The sequence below is a fragment of the Sciurus vulgaris genome (genome assembly GCF_902686455.1).
Source record: "Sciurus vulgaris genome assembly, chromosome: 10".
In the NCBI taxonomy this organism is placed as follows: domain Eukaryota; kingdom Metazoa; phylum Chordata; class Mammalia; order Rodentia; family Sciuridae; genus Sciurus; species Sciurus vulgaris.
This window is the reverse complement of record NC_136470.1, coordinates 129,703,250-129,719,442: the sequence shown is the minus strand read 5'-3', so window position 1 is coordinate 129,719,442 and position 16,193 is coordinate 129,703,250. Positions and strand designations below refer to the sequence as shown.

General features: G+C 40.7%; 1 protein-coding gene across 3 annotated transcripts in view; it reads left to right on the top strand.

The window, feature by feature from the left end:
* The window catches only part of SLC9A9 (solute carrier family 9 member A9), a 531,610-nt gene that overhangs the window by 420,296 nt on the left and 95,121 nt on the right, over positions 1 to 16,193 (top strand). The window contains exon 14 of one of the 3 annotated variants that reach the window (XM_079101085.1): positions 11,497 to 11,576. In XM_079101085.1, coding sequence (XP_078957211.1) covers positions 11,497 to 11,576 — 80 coding nt within the window. Of the gene's footprint in view, positions 1 to 11,496; positions 13,413 to 16,193 lie in introns of those variants that run through there. The other 2 variants (XM_079101084.1, XM_079101086.1) reach the window with 2 other exon arrangements.

Below are 16,193 nucleotides of genomic sequence, written 5' to 3'. Positions count from 1 at the left end.
ATTAATCTCACTCACCCATGCCACACATTTAACAATTATCAATACATTTTCAGGCCTGCTTCCTCCGTTTCTCCTATGATGTTGGAGTTGGCCTCTGGATGTAGGTTTCACACTATCCCCGCTCCCCCACTGATATTTCAGAAAGAGGATGTGACCCAGGCGAGAGTTTTTAATGTTGAAATGAGTGGTCTTTTGATAAAAACAAAAACAAGTATTATCAGAGCAAATACTTTGGGTTTGCCTTTGCTGATATTGAGTTGTTTGGGGCTATATTTATTTACTGCTTATACATTCAAAAGCCTCCCCCGTCCTCCCCAACTAATTTTTCATTATATAGAACCAAATTTCATACATTGATCTTACCAGTAGATTCTACTGTTACATGTAGTAGAAAGCAGGAATAACCGGGAAGAAGCACATGGAGGAAGGTGGCAACTACACCTTAGGGACACTTTCTTTTTTATTATTATTATTTTTATTTTTACAGACTGCATTGTGATTCATTGTACACAAATGGGGTACATCATTTCATTTCTGTGTTTGTGCATGATGTAGATTCATACCATTCGTGTAATCATACACATACATAGGATCATGATGTCTGTCTCATTCCACCATTTTTTATACCCCCCTTCCTTTCATTTCCCTCTATGTAATCTAAAGTTCCTCCATTCTTCTCTCACCCACCATCCCCATTATATATCATCATCCACTTATCAGGGAAAACATTTGGTCTTTGGTTTTGGGGATTGGCTTATTTCACTTAGAATGATAATCCCCAATTCCATCCATTTATTTGCAATTGTCATAATATTCTTCTTTTTATGACTGAATAATATTCCCTTGTGTATATATACCACAGTTTCTTTTTCTATTCATCAATTGAAAGGCATCTAGGTTGGTTCCATAATCTAGCTATTGTGAATTGAGCTGCTATAAACATTGATGTGGCTGTGTAAAATTAGGATACTATAGTAACACAGACACTTTCTATGTATTTTACATAGAAGTTTGGTATCCCTTCATCTTTACCTTGACCAATCAAGATACCTATTATAGCCTATTTTAAAAATGATGAAATTGAAGCTAAAAAGAGAAATCTTCCAAAGTGCCTTGTCACATGCCCTTGGGGACAAACGTTCAGTCCGTGAACGTGGTCTTCTCTTGTTTTTGTCAGTTTTTACATCACTGTGACCAAAAGATCCGACAAAAACAATTTTAGAGGAGGAAAAGTTTTTATTTGGGGCTCACGGTTTCAGAGGTCTCAGTCGATAAATGGCCCAACTCCATAGCTCTGGGCCTGAGGTGAGGCAGGACAACATGACAAGAGGATGTGGAAGAGGAAAGCAGCTCAGGACATGGGCAGACAGGAAGTAGAGAGTTCCACTAAACAGGGACAAAATATACACCCCAAAGGCACACCCCCAGTGGCCCACCTCCTCCAGCCACACCCTGTCTGCCTACAGGTACCTCCAGGTAATCCATTCAAGTGGATTAATGCACTGATTAGCTTAAGGCTCTCATAACCCAATTATTTCACCCCTAATTTTCTTGCTTTGTTTCACACACGAATTTTCGGGAGACACCTCATAGCTAATTCTTAACACCTCTCCTCCCAATAAGGTACACTTGAGTAATCACTTTCCCTGTTCCTCCTGGCCAGCCTAACTTCCCAATCCTATTGAGAAAATCAAGGGTATTCTCATCTTGATGGACTGGAGCATATTGCTCATCCTCTACTCTGATCACCTCAATGGGGAGTCCTTCCTTTCACCCTCTACTCAGTTGAAGGCATTGGTCCATTGCCAAGCAATACCTGGAACAGTGTGTTCGTCCTCAATTACAGTGGAGCTGGCTCTGCTGCCTCTCGGTAGGAGGGAGCCTAACTCTTCTTGCTACTTTCTCCTGGCAAGGGCTGAGCTGCTAGCCAGCCTAAAATTCTTGTTCATATAGCTACCTAAAAGAACATTTCAGACAGTACAAAGTCCCAGAGGAAGGAATATTCCCAATGTGTTTGACAAACAGCAAAGATGCCAGTATAGCTAGAGAAAGCCACAGGGAGCATTGCAGGATATGAATCAGTCAAAGATGTAGGCAGGAGCCAGAATGTATCAGTTACCCATTGCCACATGAGTGCTGTATAACAAGCACACAAAATCTCGGAGGCATGCAATAAGCAATATTCATCCCACAAGTATGTGGAATTCAGCTGATCTAGTTTGGACTCATATAATGAGTCCAAGATTGGCTAGATAACCCTACCCATATTAGCTGGGTTTGTTCACATTTCTGGAGTTGGATGACTGTTGGCTGGTTCAGGATAGCCTTAACTGGGATGAGTTAGGAGACTGGGCTGAGTTCCACATAATTCTCATCTCTTCCAAAGATGAATGAGCAACTCTGAGCATGTCTTTCTCCTGGAAAAGACAGAGGGCAAGAATGTCAGCAAAAACAAGCCAGGTTTCTCGAGGCTCAGAACTCATACACTGGCACTGCTACTACAGTCTATTGATCAAAGAAAGTTACAAGGCCGTCCCAGAAAGCAGGTGTATAAATAGACAACTCCTCTTTGGTCAAAGCACTGCCAAGTTACAAGGAAAAGAACAGGGATACAGGAAGGGATGAAAAATTGGGAACTCTAAAGCAATTGATCTACCCTACAGATCATTTGGGCTACGGTCAAGAGTTTGAACCTTATAGTAATCTGTAAAAGTTCAGCCTTTTTAAATGTATTGAGATTTATTCTATAGTTCCAATTGGTCTGCCTTGGTAAACATTCCATATGTAATTGGGGAAAATGTGTATTCTGGCAACAGTTTGAATACCACACCGAACAACTGTGGAATATAGCATTCTGGTATTCGATAAATGCAATTATGTCCAGTGGATTTATTTTAGTTTAATTTATTTATTTTATCATTCGTTGATAAAACTTCTGACTCCAGTGAGGGTTTTCCTATCGCTCCCATTTAGTTCTGTCAGACAGTGCTTCATTTATTTCAACATTTTTCACGGGTTTTAGAATTGTGTTTTGATGATGAGCTTCTTTCAACACTTGGGAAATTGTATTCAGTTGTTTTCTATTTTCCTTTTTTTTATTTTGTTTTTGATGAAAAGTCAGTAGGATTTTTGTTTTATTTCTCTGAGCATAACATGACCTGTTTTTTGCCTGATTTCTTTTAAGATTTTCTCTTTATCTTTAGGTTTAGAAGTTTGACTCATACATCAGGTTTGCTTTTCTTTGAATTTTTCCTGATTCAGATTTACTGAGTTTCTTGGGTCTCCAGGTTGATATTTAAATCAGATTTGGGGACCAGTCTACAGTTGTTTCTTCAGCAGGTTTGTTTTCCCTGGTCTCTCTGCTGTGCGTCTCACACTCCAGTTACATATGTGGCAGGCTACCTTATGCTAATTTCTCACACCATTTAGATACACGTCTGTTCTTTTCACCTAATTTCTCTGTGTTCTACAAATTGAAGAATATAATTTTTATTGTTCTCTTTTCAACTTTGTTACCACTTTGTTCTGCCCTTAAACCAATATAAGTAGGTTTTTCTTTCCAGGTAGTACACTTTTTGGTTCTAGAATTTCCTTTCTTTATACATTGTCTACATTTTCCTGGGCTCTTCAATTGTGTTCTCATTTGCTTTGACCTTTCTATTTAAATTCTTCAGCATATTTTATAACTGTTTTAAAGTCTCTGCCTGTTTATCCTGATATCTGAGTCATTTCAAAGTTCATTTCTACAGATGGCCTTTTAGTTTTTGTCTGTGGCTCATGCTTCCTCATCCCCCCCCTCCCCTCCCCCGCGCCGGCTCATAGTTCTGTGATATGCTGGCATTATGAATTTTACATTATTGGGAATCTGGATTATTCTATAAGAGGTGATGGATTTTATCTAGTCAGGCAGTTAGTGTTTTGTTAAGTTGTGGTTTTGTACTTGTTTGGACTATTTTCACTTTGGTTTTAGGGCACGGTCATTATTCTAGAACATAGTCCTTACTCATAAAATATACTTCTTCTAAAGTCTCAACTAAATACCTGACTTTATATTTTGGCTGGGCTAACCTCCAGCGCTTTCCGGCACCGTGTGATCTTAATCTCTCCATTTGTTTCTCAACTTCACAACAGCTGCTCTCCACAAGGTTTTGTGGACCTCACTCTGTGCACAGGTTGGTCCTCAGCCAAGGACCTGAGGGAAACATCTACACAGACGTCTGGTGCCCTGTCTGCTAGGTTCCTTCCTTTCTGATCCACTGCCTTAAAAATTCCAGCCACTTCAACAACATCCAAACTCCCATCTCTAGATCCTCAGCTAGTGAGACTGCTCTTCTCTGCTTGAACTCTACTTTCTTGCACATCAATTGGGAAAGAACCTCTAGGCAGAAAATAAAGGAGAATATAGAGCTCAGTCATTTGTCCTCTTCCCTCAAGGATCACAGTCCTTTGCCGCCTGTTATCCAATATCTGAATCCTACCATGTTTAAGATGCCAGCTGGTCTATGGTGGCCAGCCATTATATATTTTGAGAGGGATTTTGAAATGGTTTTAGGGTAAACATTGTTTTGTTTGGGTTTGCTCTTTGAAGCATATAGAATACAAGTCTAAATGTGAGACTTTTATTTTCACTATGATGATTGTGTTTCTGGGAGCTGTTATTAGGAGGTGGCATACATCAGGAGATTCTTATTCAAGGTGCATTTTCCATGAGTGTATTTGCATGTGTTTGTGAGAGCTATCACAGTCATTAAGTCATGATGCAAATCAGGCACTAGGTAATAGTACTGCCAAGCAGATGGTATGGACTTCTTGTCTATACTCCATCATTTTCTATCTTTGTCCTCAATCTTTGGTCTGTAATTTTGGACCCAGGATTAGCCTTGTGCTTGCAAGGCAAACACTTTACCGACTGAGCTATCTCCCCAGCCCATATTTACCTACTTTTAAGGAGGAATGTAAGTCTTCTATCCCACAAACAAGTTCCTTAGTGAAAATACTATGTAAACTGAAAAGAGTTGTGCAAATGTAGGTATCACCATTTTATTACCTTTCTTCAATTCCTCTTTCATTACCTTCTCTATCTAGAACTCATGACCCCCGTATGTAGTTGTATGAGTTTCCTGTTGCTATATAGAGGCTTGAAACAATGAACATTTGTATCTCAGAGTTTTTATGGATCAGGAAACTGACTTAACCGAGTGTTTCTGACTCAGGGTCTACTGTATGGTCGCAGTCAAGATGCCAGCTAGAGTTATATTCTTTGGAAAATGACTGGTCCTGGAGAACCCACTTCCATGTTGGCAGGAAGCCTCAGTTCCTTGCTGACTGTAGGAAGACCCAGTGGTAATGCGTGGATGTTGCCACAGAGCTACTTGAGTGTCCTCACAACATGGCAGCCAACTTCCCTCACAGCAAGTGGTACAAGAGAAACAGCAAGGAGGAAGTCACAATGTCTTTTTTCCTTATGAGAAAATTATATGATGTATTATATTTTATATAATACATTTAATAGAGATTACATTGAACATCTCATTTTAAGATGTTTCTTTTTTATTGTTCTAATTAGTTATACATGACAGTAGAATGCATTTTTGTCATGTCATACATAAATGGAATATAACTTCTCATTCTTCTGATTGTACATGATGTAGAATCACACTGGTCATGTAGTCATATATGCACACAGGGTAATAACATCTGATTTGTTCTACTGTCCTTCCTACTCAAAACCCCTCCCCTACTTTCACTCCCCTCTGTCAATGCAAAGTACCTCTATCTTCCCTAGCCCTGCCCCATTGTGAATTAGCATGTGCATATCAGAGAAAACATTCAACCTTTGGTTTTGGGGGATTGGCTTATTTCACTTAGCATAACAGTCTCTAGCTCCATCCATTTACCAGCAAATGCCATAATTTCATTCTTCTTTAAGGCTGAGTAGTATCCCATGATGTATATACACCACATTTTCTTTATCCAGTCATCCATTGAAGGGCATAGTTAAGGTATTATGGAGTTGACCTGCTATAAACATTGAAGTGGCTGCATCACTGTAGTATGCTGATTTTAAGTCCTTCAGATATAAACTGAGGAGTGGGATAGCTGGGTCAAATGGTGGTTCTATTCCAAGTTTTCTGAGGAATCTCTACACTGCTTTCCATAATGGTTGCACCAATTTACAGGCCTACCAGCAAATGCTTTTATAAACTAAACTTGGATATGATATATTGTTACTTCTGCCATATTTTATTCATGAGAAATGCATCATTGAGTACGACCCACATTCAATGCAGAGAAAAATTACCCTCTATCTTTTAAAGAGAGAAGAATCAAAGGATTTGTAGATACATATTTTGAAACCACCATACTAGTATATTCTCCCAGACCAATTTATTTTCCTCTGAATTAATTTAGATCTACTACACAGACCAAATCATCTGGACAAGACTCTTTCTTTGGAGCTAACCCGTGAACTTAACCCACCTACTAGTGTGGACTATCTGTAGGATAGCTAGAGATATCTGTGGTGTCTCTGTGTTATTTTAACTGTTTTACCCATGGTTGGCTGGTTGTCTCCTTTATGTTCTCCTTCTTACACATGCATTTCCTGACTCTATCTTCTTGAGAACATTTATGAATTTATCTTGGGCATGGGAAAGATTAAAATATTTGTATAGAATGCTTTTTATGTGGGAGCTAAGAATTGATGACTTACCTTTTTTTAAAATGTAATTTTTAAAAAATCTTATATTGCCCTCCAATTATACTACAGTTCCTCTTCAGAATCCAGAGAGCTTTCTCTTTAATGGCACAGAATCTGGTTCTCTCATTGCTAATTAGAAAATTAAGGCAATGAACTTGAAACTATTACATAAATAGAATCCATATTGGAAGGAGATGGTAAAGCGAAAAGTCCAACGAATTCCAATCCCACATCACACATACTACCTGAACAGTGCTTGTGAATCCCGAAGGAGCTCTGTGGGTTTGTTGTGATGGTCATTTGCCTTTGTTATCATTCCACTCAACTTTCACTGACATTAATATTGAATATGAAATCTTGAGAAATATACAGGAAAATCCTGCCTCTCACGTATAATCCATTGTATCCCCCGAGGTAAAGAGCAAATCCCATGTGATTATCTCAGAACAGAGTTCATCCAGCTGGCTCAGCCAAGGCCCCATATTTGAATACTGACAGAGGAATGTATTTACATTTGCTTAGCTCTTTTCATTAAAATTAATGCCACAAACAATCCCTTCTTGTTTCAGTGTCTGGTTTTCACAAACTTCTGGAAAGAGCCCTTAGTTTCCTCTCAGGAGTTCAAATAAGTCCAAAATAAAGAGTACCTTTATAATTTTTCCTTCTCTGAGGGTTGCTAAGCATGAGGTGGGTCATTAAAAAAGAAAACCACCCCTTTTTTACTGTGTCCAGTCATTTCCCAATCTCTGGTCCAATCTCTTATTTAAGGGAAACAAAGAAAGATATCCAATGGCCCAGTCATTTTTAAATGTTCCCAGAAATAGAGGATAATCAAGGAACCAGAAATCCCACATATATCAAACATTCTGCTTCTTCGAAGTATCAAGGCAAATCCAAGTTGAGATTCAACACACTTGAATCTTCCAGTTTCCATTTACAGCTAGGAAACAGGGTCCAGAGTTGGTCAGTGTACTACTATTACTAAGTGGAGAAAGTTTCCAGATCCTATGCTTGTCCCAACATGCACACCACTTCCCCTCTGGACTAAAGGAACCTCAAAGAGAAGAAATACTGGTGATGAAGGAAAACACCACTAAGTTCCAGAGTCTTCTGGTCACTGCTCACATCCATTGTCCTTGAGGTGTGAGCTGATCTCTACTTCAGAATAATCCAGATAGACTGAAGCCACCTGCTGTCCTCTGCCCATCTGGACCCTCCCAGGGACCTGCTCTGTGTGCTGCCTCATCAGATAACTTCCTTGCTCAGGGTGGTGGCAAAGCCTGGCCTTCGGCTGGCACATTTATCTTCAACCCCCAGCTCACAAGCTGGGTACACACTAGACTAACTCATTTATTTCTACTCATTTATTGATGGCCCTTCATAACTGAGTTATTAAGTCATCAATAACTTCAGAGAAATAAATGAATGGATCCAGAACTGGGCCAACAGATATTTAAGATACACCCTGAAAATTTCAACTAGGATCAGCAGGAAAGTCAATGCTGGGTCATGAGCGGAATTTCCCCCGCCTGAGAAAATGTCTTTCTCAAATTTTTTTCTTCTAATTTGAACCCAGTTTCTTTCTTTACAAAGCAATGAAGCGAATAACCTCTCCAGTCACCCAAGTAAAGAGTGGAGGGTACGTCGCTGCTCCATCTCAGTCTCCACGAGCACAGCAGTATCCTGACCTCATCTTCCTGTGTACTTATAGTTTTGCGCCCCTTCGAACCCCACTCACACCCTGGAGCCCCGCTTAGAGGGGAGAAACTTTGGCTGCTGTGCAGCATGACAGGGGAGCTTGGAAGCGTTTGCACTCCCCAGTTGCCTTGGTTTGGCCATCTGTAAAACAGGAATAATAACAGGACATCCTTTACCAAATTGTTAGGAGACTCTAGAGAGTTAGCATACCAAAAGCACTTAGAAGACTACCTGGCCTGTGGTAAGAATTTGAGAAGTGTTAACTTGTAGAGCATAGTGACCTCACCAGTAATCCCAGAGACTCAGGGGACCAAGGCAGAAGGATTGCAAATCTAGGCCAGCCTGGGCAACTTAGCAAGAACCTGCCTCAAAATGTAAAAAGTAAAAAGGGCTAGGAATGTGGCTCAGTGGTAGAGTATCCCTGGGTTCAATCCCCAGTACCAGAAAAAAATATATATAATATTTTATATATTGTACATATATAGTATTTTATATAAAATGTGTATTATATACATTATATATAATTTTAATATATATGTTCTACTAATATATATACATGGTATTTTCTATATGATTTTAGGACTTAGAGACCAACCAGCCCAATTTCCTCAATTCATTTTACAGAGAGGAAGCTGCAGCCCAATGGGTTTAGTCAGCTTATTAAAAATTCCTGTGCTTTCTAACATTTAAGGCCTGCGTTGCTGCAGAAAAGACTCTCTATCTTTGGAATCCAGCAGTTCTAGACTGGAATTCCAGCTCTGTTGCTTTCTAGCCTGATGATTTTGACTTACTTCCCTTCTCCAGCTCTCCAGGTCCTCTTGTGCAAGTTGTTAGAACGCACACCACCTTGAAGATTTGTGGCGAGAACTGAAAAGTAGTGAAATGAAAAAATTAGTGGCTGGATAATGTGGCTAGCCTGCTGCCTAGCATTGTGAGCACTCAGGAGCTGGAGGCTGCATGATTGTCCATGTCTCTCGCCTGAGCAGCTGCAGGGCAGGTGCTAGACTGTGGGGTTCCCAACTGCCAGGAGAGCTCGCTCCTTCAGCTCCACCCTTACTTAAAAACGCAACAAAAAGGAAAATGGCTGGCTTCCTTTTGATCAGTTTTATTCAAATCTTGAATCTTATCATCAGTAGACATTATCAGCTGTCAAAAATTACCCTTGCCTGTTGATAAACAACATTCTGTAAGTCCTTACTAGTCTTACACAAAAGAAAAGTGTGTGGGGGTACACAGAGTTACTGCTGCCCAGAGCTTTCTCTACCCTGTTGGGTTCACTGTGAGCAGTTTTGTTCTGCTGAAATTCAACATACAGCTGGTGGATGGTGGCCCAGAAATCAGTTACAGATGTTGCCAGATGACGAAGAAAAGCTATGTGCAGCAGTCATTTTGCAAATTTGACATCTTTGATGGGAAAGAAATCATTAGAGATAGGTGCAGGGAAGGAGGGAAAAGGATTCAGACCTGCTGGTTTCCTTTTTCGGTGGAAATATGAATAATTTCTAACTCTAGATAGAAAGGCATGGCATTTCAGCTCTGTCAGAAAACAAAGATCTTTGGAATACGGATGTTCCCTAAATAAAAATAGTAATAATTGTTGTCCCACAGTGGGGACTGGAAACGTGGAATGGGTTTCATAACCCAATAAGTTTGAGAAAATCGTCCCCCTTGAAAACTTATGATGCTCATTTAAAAATTGAAGACTCTGAGAAGTTCTGAATCTAAAAAAGCTATTTAACACTGGCCAGTCCATCCTCCCCTGAGTGATTGGCCCAGAATTTCCGTCCACTTCGTGTGAAGAGTGGCAAGCCAGGGAACACCATTTGGGAAACTGAACAAAATTTGAAGAACCAGAAGTCTTCACCAAGGAGAAGGGCAACGAAAAGTTGGAATTTTAATTTCTCTGCAAGTCTCGGCTGCATCCATTTTAGACAAAGGATAAATGGCCAGCTAAAAATAGACCCCATTTTTACTTTCTCGTATTCCCATTTCATTTGTGAGAGCTGGACCGCAGCATCTGTGGGTACACATGTTTCAGAGGACAGAATACAGCCCTTTGTGTTCAGCTATTTATCATCAACTGATATGGGAACTGGCTGGGATAAAGCAAAAAATAAGTAAAATAAAATGGAAGCCAATCAGCCTGGCTTCTCAAAGGGCTGCCTTTGGTGCAGCCATCGGGCTCCCCTCATCTTCCACACGCCGAGTCCTCAGAGAAATGGTGGCCCTGTTACAGGGTTTGATTTGGGGATAGAAACTCTGGGCCCAGAAAAGATCTGACCACTTTTAACAGGGGAGAGCATGATAATTGGAATCTGTTGGAAGTCCCTCTTCTTAACATGCTACCGAACATCCTTCCCACACTGCAATTTTTTTTATCCTCTCTCTAAAGTTCGCAAAATTTTTTTCACCTTCTTTCCATTTTCTCACATGTTCATCTTCTACGCTGGCACAAACACCATCAAATATTTTCTCTTTCTCTTCTGCCATTAATTTCCCTTTCTTCACAACCCTGTGGAAGGGAGGAGAGACAAACCCGCTCAGTCCTTATAGGCCTCCCCCTAGGACCCTCTCTTTGAAAACCCTTCATGATCTTAAGCAACAAGATATCAAAAATCAGCCACAGCCCTTGGTCACTAGCCGTCAAAAAGAAAATGAGTGGAAACTTGTGGAACAATTATTAGACTGTTATCATTTCTTTAGCCTTGACCTTTCGGTAATCCATAAATAAATGCCACCCGTTCCAAATTTGATGGAAGTAAACAGCAGAATTCCCATTACAGCCATCTGACAGAAATGTCATTTCTATTGAAGTCAGAAAAGTGGCATTTCTTAGCTCTTTAATAAAATTAGGATTATTAAGAGAAGTAAATGTTGAATTATCCCAGAAGTCTCATCCACACAGCAAGATCTATGAGCTAATTTGCTTGGCAGCTGCTCTGCCAATTAGATAAAAATGCTTATACTTACAAAGGGTTTTTTTTTTTTTTTTAATGGGGTTAAATTTAATTTAGTTGGACATGTAGTTTTATATTAAAATGTGTTTGATTATTCAATACCTTTTTCTATGGTTTCTCTCTCTCTCTCTCTCTCTCCAGGAAGCAAATAACTTGGATAAAAATGTGACTAAGACGGAGAGCGCGCGCCTCTTCAGGATGTGGTACGGCTTTGACCACAAGTATCCTTTGGTGGTGACAACCTCACAGATCCTGCTTCCTGGCAGGAATGACTCTGAGTGCTTGTCACCAGGGTAGGTGCTCCTGCTCCTCCAGAAACAGCGAAAGGTAAAGTGAATCCACAGCCCGACTGATAAAAAGGAATGATCGCTTAAAAATACAGTTCATATTTAAAGTATAGTTCACAGGGTTACAAGGAGCTCACGTGACATCTCTGGGTCAAATGTATTTGATGTTCTTGGGGCAATCTAATATTTTCTAATGCTAGATGATAACCGCGTGTGGTCCTGAAGAATCTATTTTACGGTTCTTTGTAAAGATATTACTTCTGATCGAGTCGCCCAAGGGGACCTTCTTGATTGATGGCATTGTAGGAACAGTCTCAGCAGCCTGTGGCCCAGGTGACCTGCACCCTCTCCCAGAAGCCCACTTACGGACTTCTGGTTCATGCAGTAAAACAGGAAGAGACAGGAATGAGAGTGGGGTGAAGGTGAATGGGCCAGGGAGAGAGTTGGCTCATCATAGTGTAAAATAGCATTTTTACCCCGCTGCACACTTGAGCGGGCTTTCTCTGGTAAAGGGCAATTTTAAAATTCTAGCAATCAGTGTAAACATAGGAGCTCAGATACACCTTGTCATGTGATTCCAAGGGCTGAGAAGTCAGGCCTGAACTGCTTTGCCATTGTGAGTTGCAATAAGCCATCCATCTCTAATCCCAGGCAAAAGCGCACGGAAGAAAGGAAAGAATTACACCGTGAATTGAATGTGTTGGGTCTTTGTAGCTAGTTTTCCAAGGTCACAAATCCCTCTCCTTTCAGCGAGAAAATGTCAGTCGCTGGGTGATTTTAAGCCCCTAAGCAATGATTAAAGCCACAACGGAAATCAGTGGGAGAGGAAGAATTAAGAACAGGGAAAAGAAATACAAAGAACTGGTGAAGAACCAGAGGTTAAAATGGAAAGAGGTGGGAAAAGGCAAAAAAAAAAAAAAAAAAAAAAAAAAATACAGGAAATTCGCATTTGAAAGAAAAGCAAGTTAGAGGAATGACTGAGAACAATAGAAAAAAATAAAATTAAGACAGAAGGGAAGAGAAGCCAATGGAAGTTGACAGGGATAAGCAAAAGTAGACCAATGTGAGAATCAGAAAGTAATTCTGCCAGAAGAGACAGTTCCAGGAATTAGAAATTGGTGAGGTGGAGGGAGAGGGTTTGGGCGGCTGCACTTGGGTTTTGCCATTGCTCTGCTGTGGGGCCAGGTTTCTCAGCTGGCTCAGTCGGGAGCCTTCGCGGGCAGGCAGGCTGAGCTGCCACCACCTGGGAAACAGTGCAGCTGGGCCATCAGCGAGCTCTGCCAAGCTCTGGTCTCATTAGCTACCTGAAGCTCCTGCTCTCTCCAATGGAAGCTAGCTCTTGGCGGGCTATTGCTGGCTTATGGTCTTGGTTGATTTCTTTTCTAGAAGCGGGATTTGCCCCTGTCATTGCTTGTCAGTATCTGATTGCCAAATTCATAGGAAGTTGTTATTATATTCTTTGACTGAAGAGTACACATAATGAGATATATAATAAGAAAATGGTGCATTGGAAATGTGATAAAAGGGTTTTTTTTTCCCCCAAACTCTGAAAATGCTGCAAGGAAAGCTTTAGAATGAAGAAAAGGAATAAAGCAGAAAAATTAACTTGGAGACCAGAAAATGAAAGTTGGAACCCACCCAAATCTTTAGCACAGAGCGGTGACACTAAATTTAGATGATGTCATGGTTTTTAGTCTCACTTTTCAACGGGGGTTTATTTCCATACAATTATGGACAGACGAGCAAAAATGAAAGCAGATTTATACTCTCTGTAATGTCTCTTCGTGTGGCAATTTGTCTCCCTGTGCATTCATTCTAGAAATTGCAGTTCTGCCATCACCACGCAAATATATTTTCACTTAGCAGAGATTTTGTGTCCGACTTATCCTCTGGGTGTATCCATCGAGAGTAGCAAACCAATCAGTCTCAACTCCACCATCTCTTGACATGTGTATTTTTTAAATTATTTATTTATTTTTAAATTTTTTACAGACTGCACCTTGATTCACCTTACACAAATGGGGTAGATCATTTAGTCTCCATGGTTGTGCACGATGTAGACTCACACCATTCGTGCAATCACACATGTACATAGGGCAATGACGTCTGTCTCATTCTACCATCTTTCATATCCCCCCTCATTTCCTTTACACAATCCAAAGTTCCTCCCTTCTTCTCTCACTCCCTACACCTGCCACCCCCATTACATATCATTCTCCACTTATCAGGGAAAACATTCGGCCTTTGGTTTTTTGGGATTGGCTTATTTCAATTAGAATGACTATTATCAAGAACACAAACAATAATAGATGTTGGCGTGGATGTGGGGAAAAAGGCACACTCATACATTGCTGGTGGAGTTGCAAATTGGTGCAGCCACTCTGGAAAGCAGTGTGGAGATTCCTCAGAAAACTTGGAATGGACCCATCTTTTGACCCAGTTATCCCACTCCTCGGTTTATACCCAAAGCACTTAAAATCAGCATATTACAGTAACACAGCCACATCAATGTTTATAGCAGCTCAGTTCACAATAGCTAGATTGTGGAACCAGCCTAGATGCCCTTCAACAGATGAATGGATAAAGGAACTGTGGTATATATACACAATGGAATATTATTCAGCCATAAAGAAGAATAATATTATGGCATTTGCAAATAAATAGATGGAATTGGAGAATATCATGCTAAGTGAAATAAGCCAATCCCAAAAATCCAAAGGTCGAATGTTTTCCTTGATATGTGTATTTTTAGAAAAAAACTATCTACTTGGCATTTATGTCCACTCTATGGTCCACCTAGTACCCAAGTGATGTGCCCCATGAACCTCAGGCTAGAACATGCCAACCATCCTCAGTATCGGGGTGATCCTCCTCCCTGTGGTCAGGTTGCCCAACCTGGACCAAAAAGAAATTCTCATGAAACTGAAAGCAACAGACTACACAATTTGAAGCTACTCAGGTTTCATTTTAGTAAATCCTTTCATACAGATGAAGCATCATAAAGAATTATTGACAAAAGAAAAAAGAATAAATAAATAAGGCTTCAAACACATCTGTACCAGCCAGGGTTCTCCAGGGAAACGGAATAGTAAAAGTAATTTACATATGCATATGTATACAGATAGATTTATTTCAAGGAATTGGCTGATACAGTTGTGGCCACTGGCAGGGGCACAGATTGAAGGCCAGGCTCTGGTCCAGAAACTCAGGTCGGAGCTGACACTGTGGTCTTGAGGAGGAAGTCCTCCTTCCTCGGGGAAGCCCATGCACGCTGTCACGGACAATCACCTTTACTTAAAACCAAGTGATAGTAAACATTTAGCACATCCCCAAATGTCTTCAAAATCATGGGTAAATTAAGATTGAATTGAGTAACGAGAACTCTAATCGAGTTGACACACAAAACTAGTCCTCACAGACCCAATGCCCATTCAGTAAGTGCCCAATATTCAGACCCAAGGATAAAACCGCCTTCTCAATTATACCGTTGTTATCAATAAAACAAGCCACTCCGGCTCACTCAGATGTTCACTTACTTTTTTATAGCATGAGTAATTTTCACATTAACATAAAATTTTTCCAAAAACTACAAGGAAAAAAAATCATAAAAATTAATATTCACCAAGAATGAGCAATGGTCAAGTACCGGGCTGAGTGCTTTGCAGTTGGAGTGTGATTTCACCTCCCAGCTAGGCAGGAGGCGGGAGTGTCGGGAGAGTCCAAGGCGGCACAAATGGCCCACTGATTAGCTAGATTGGCCTCCGTGCAAACCTGGCCCCCTGTTTAAGAGCATCGTTGGAAACCCAGGGTGCCAAAATGGATGATTAATTAAGATCTCGTAATGATTCAACGTGGGCAGCAGTTCTGAATCACGCAGTGCAAAGAAGGAATCGAGAGGTAGGGACGGGAAGGAAAGCATGTTACAGAGCGCCACGGCTCTGTCATCAGGCACACGCGTTTGTGTCATCTCTATAACCATGCCTTCTGCTTTATTGAATTCTTCAGCCGTCCTATTGTGGTGGAGGAGCTAAACTCCCAGATAACGAACTTTCTGAACTTTCCACAGTGAGATTCATCTCCCTGGTGCAAGCCCAGATCTGTGCCACTCCAAAGTCCCCAAGTATACTAAAATGAACTTCATCGTTCACAACTCTGTCCGTGATATCGCCTGCTTTACCTCAAAAACCTCATATCTCAATTTGTTTGTAAAGTCGCCAGGAGTAATTATGATTTCTTACATGATGTAGTGCAGAGCTCACGTCTCAAACATCTGTTGACAATGTAGCGGGTAAAAACAAGGTTAGGGGTCTTTGCTGGCCACCCAGCAGGCACCGTCATGAAGGAGTCCCCAAGTCCTCAACTTCTCAGGGGCAGAAATTTATGAGAAAAAAATCCAAGTATGGTTCAGTTTCCTAAGAGATGAACTTATGCTAGCCAAGCTCAAAGGAGGCAAGGTATAAATCAAAAACCAAGCTCATTATATCCACCAAGGAGAAATACCCTTTCCCAGCAACGAAAGGGCTCAAGTTACAACTGGCCCCTCAGGTCCCT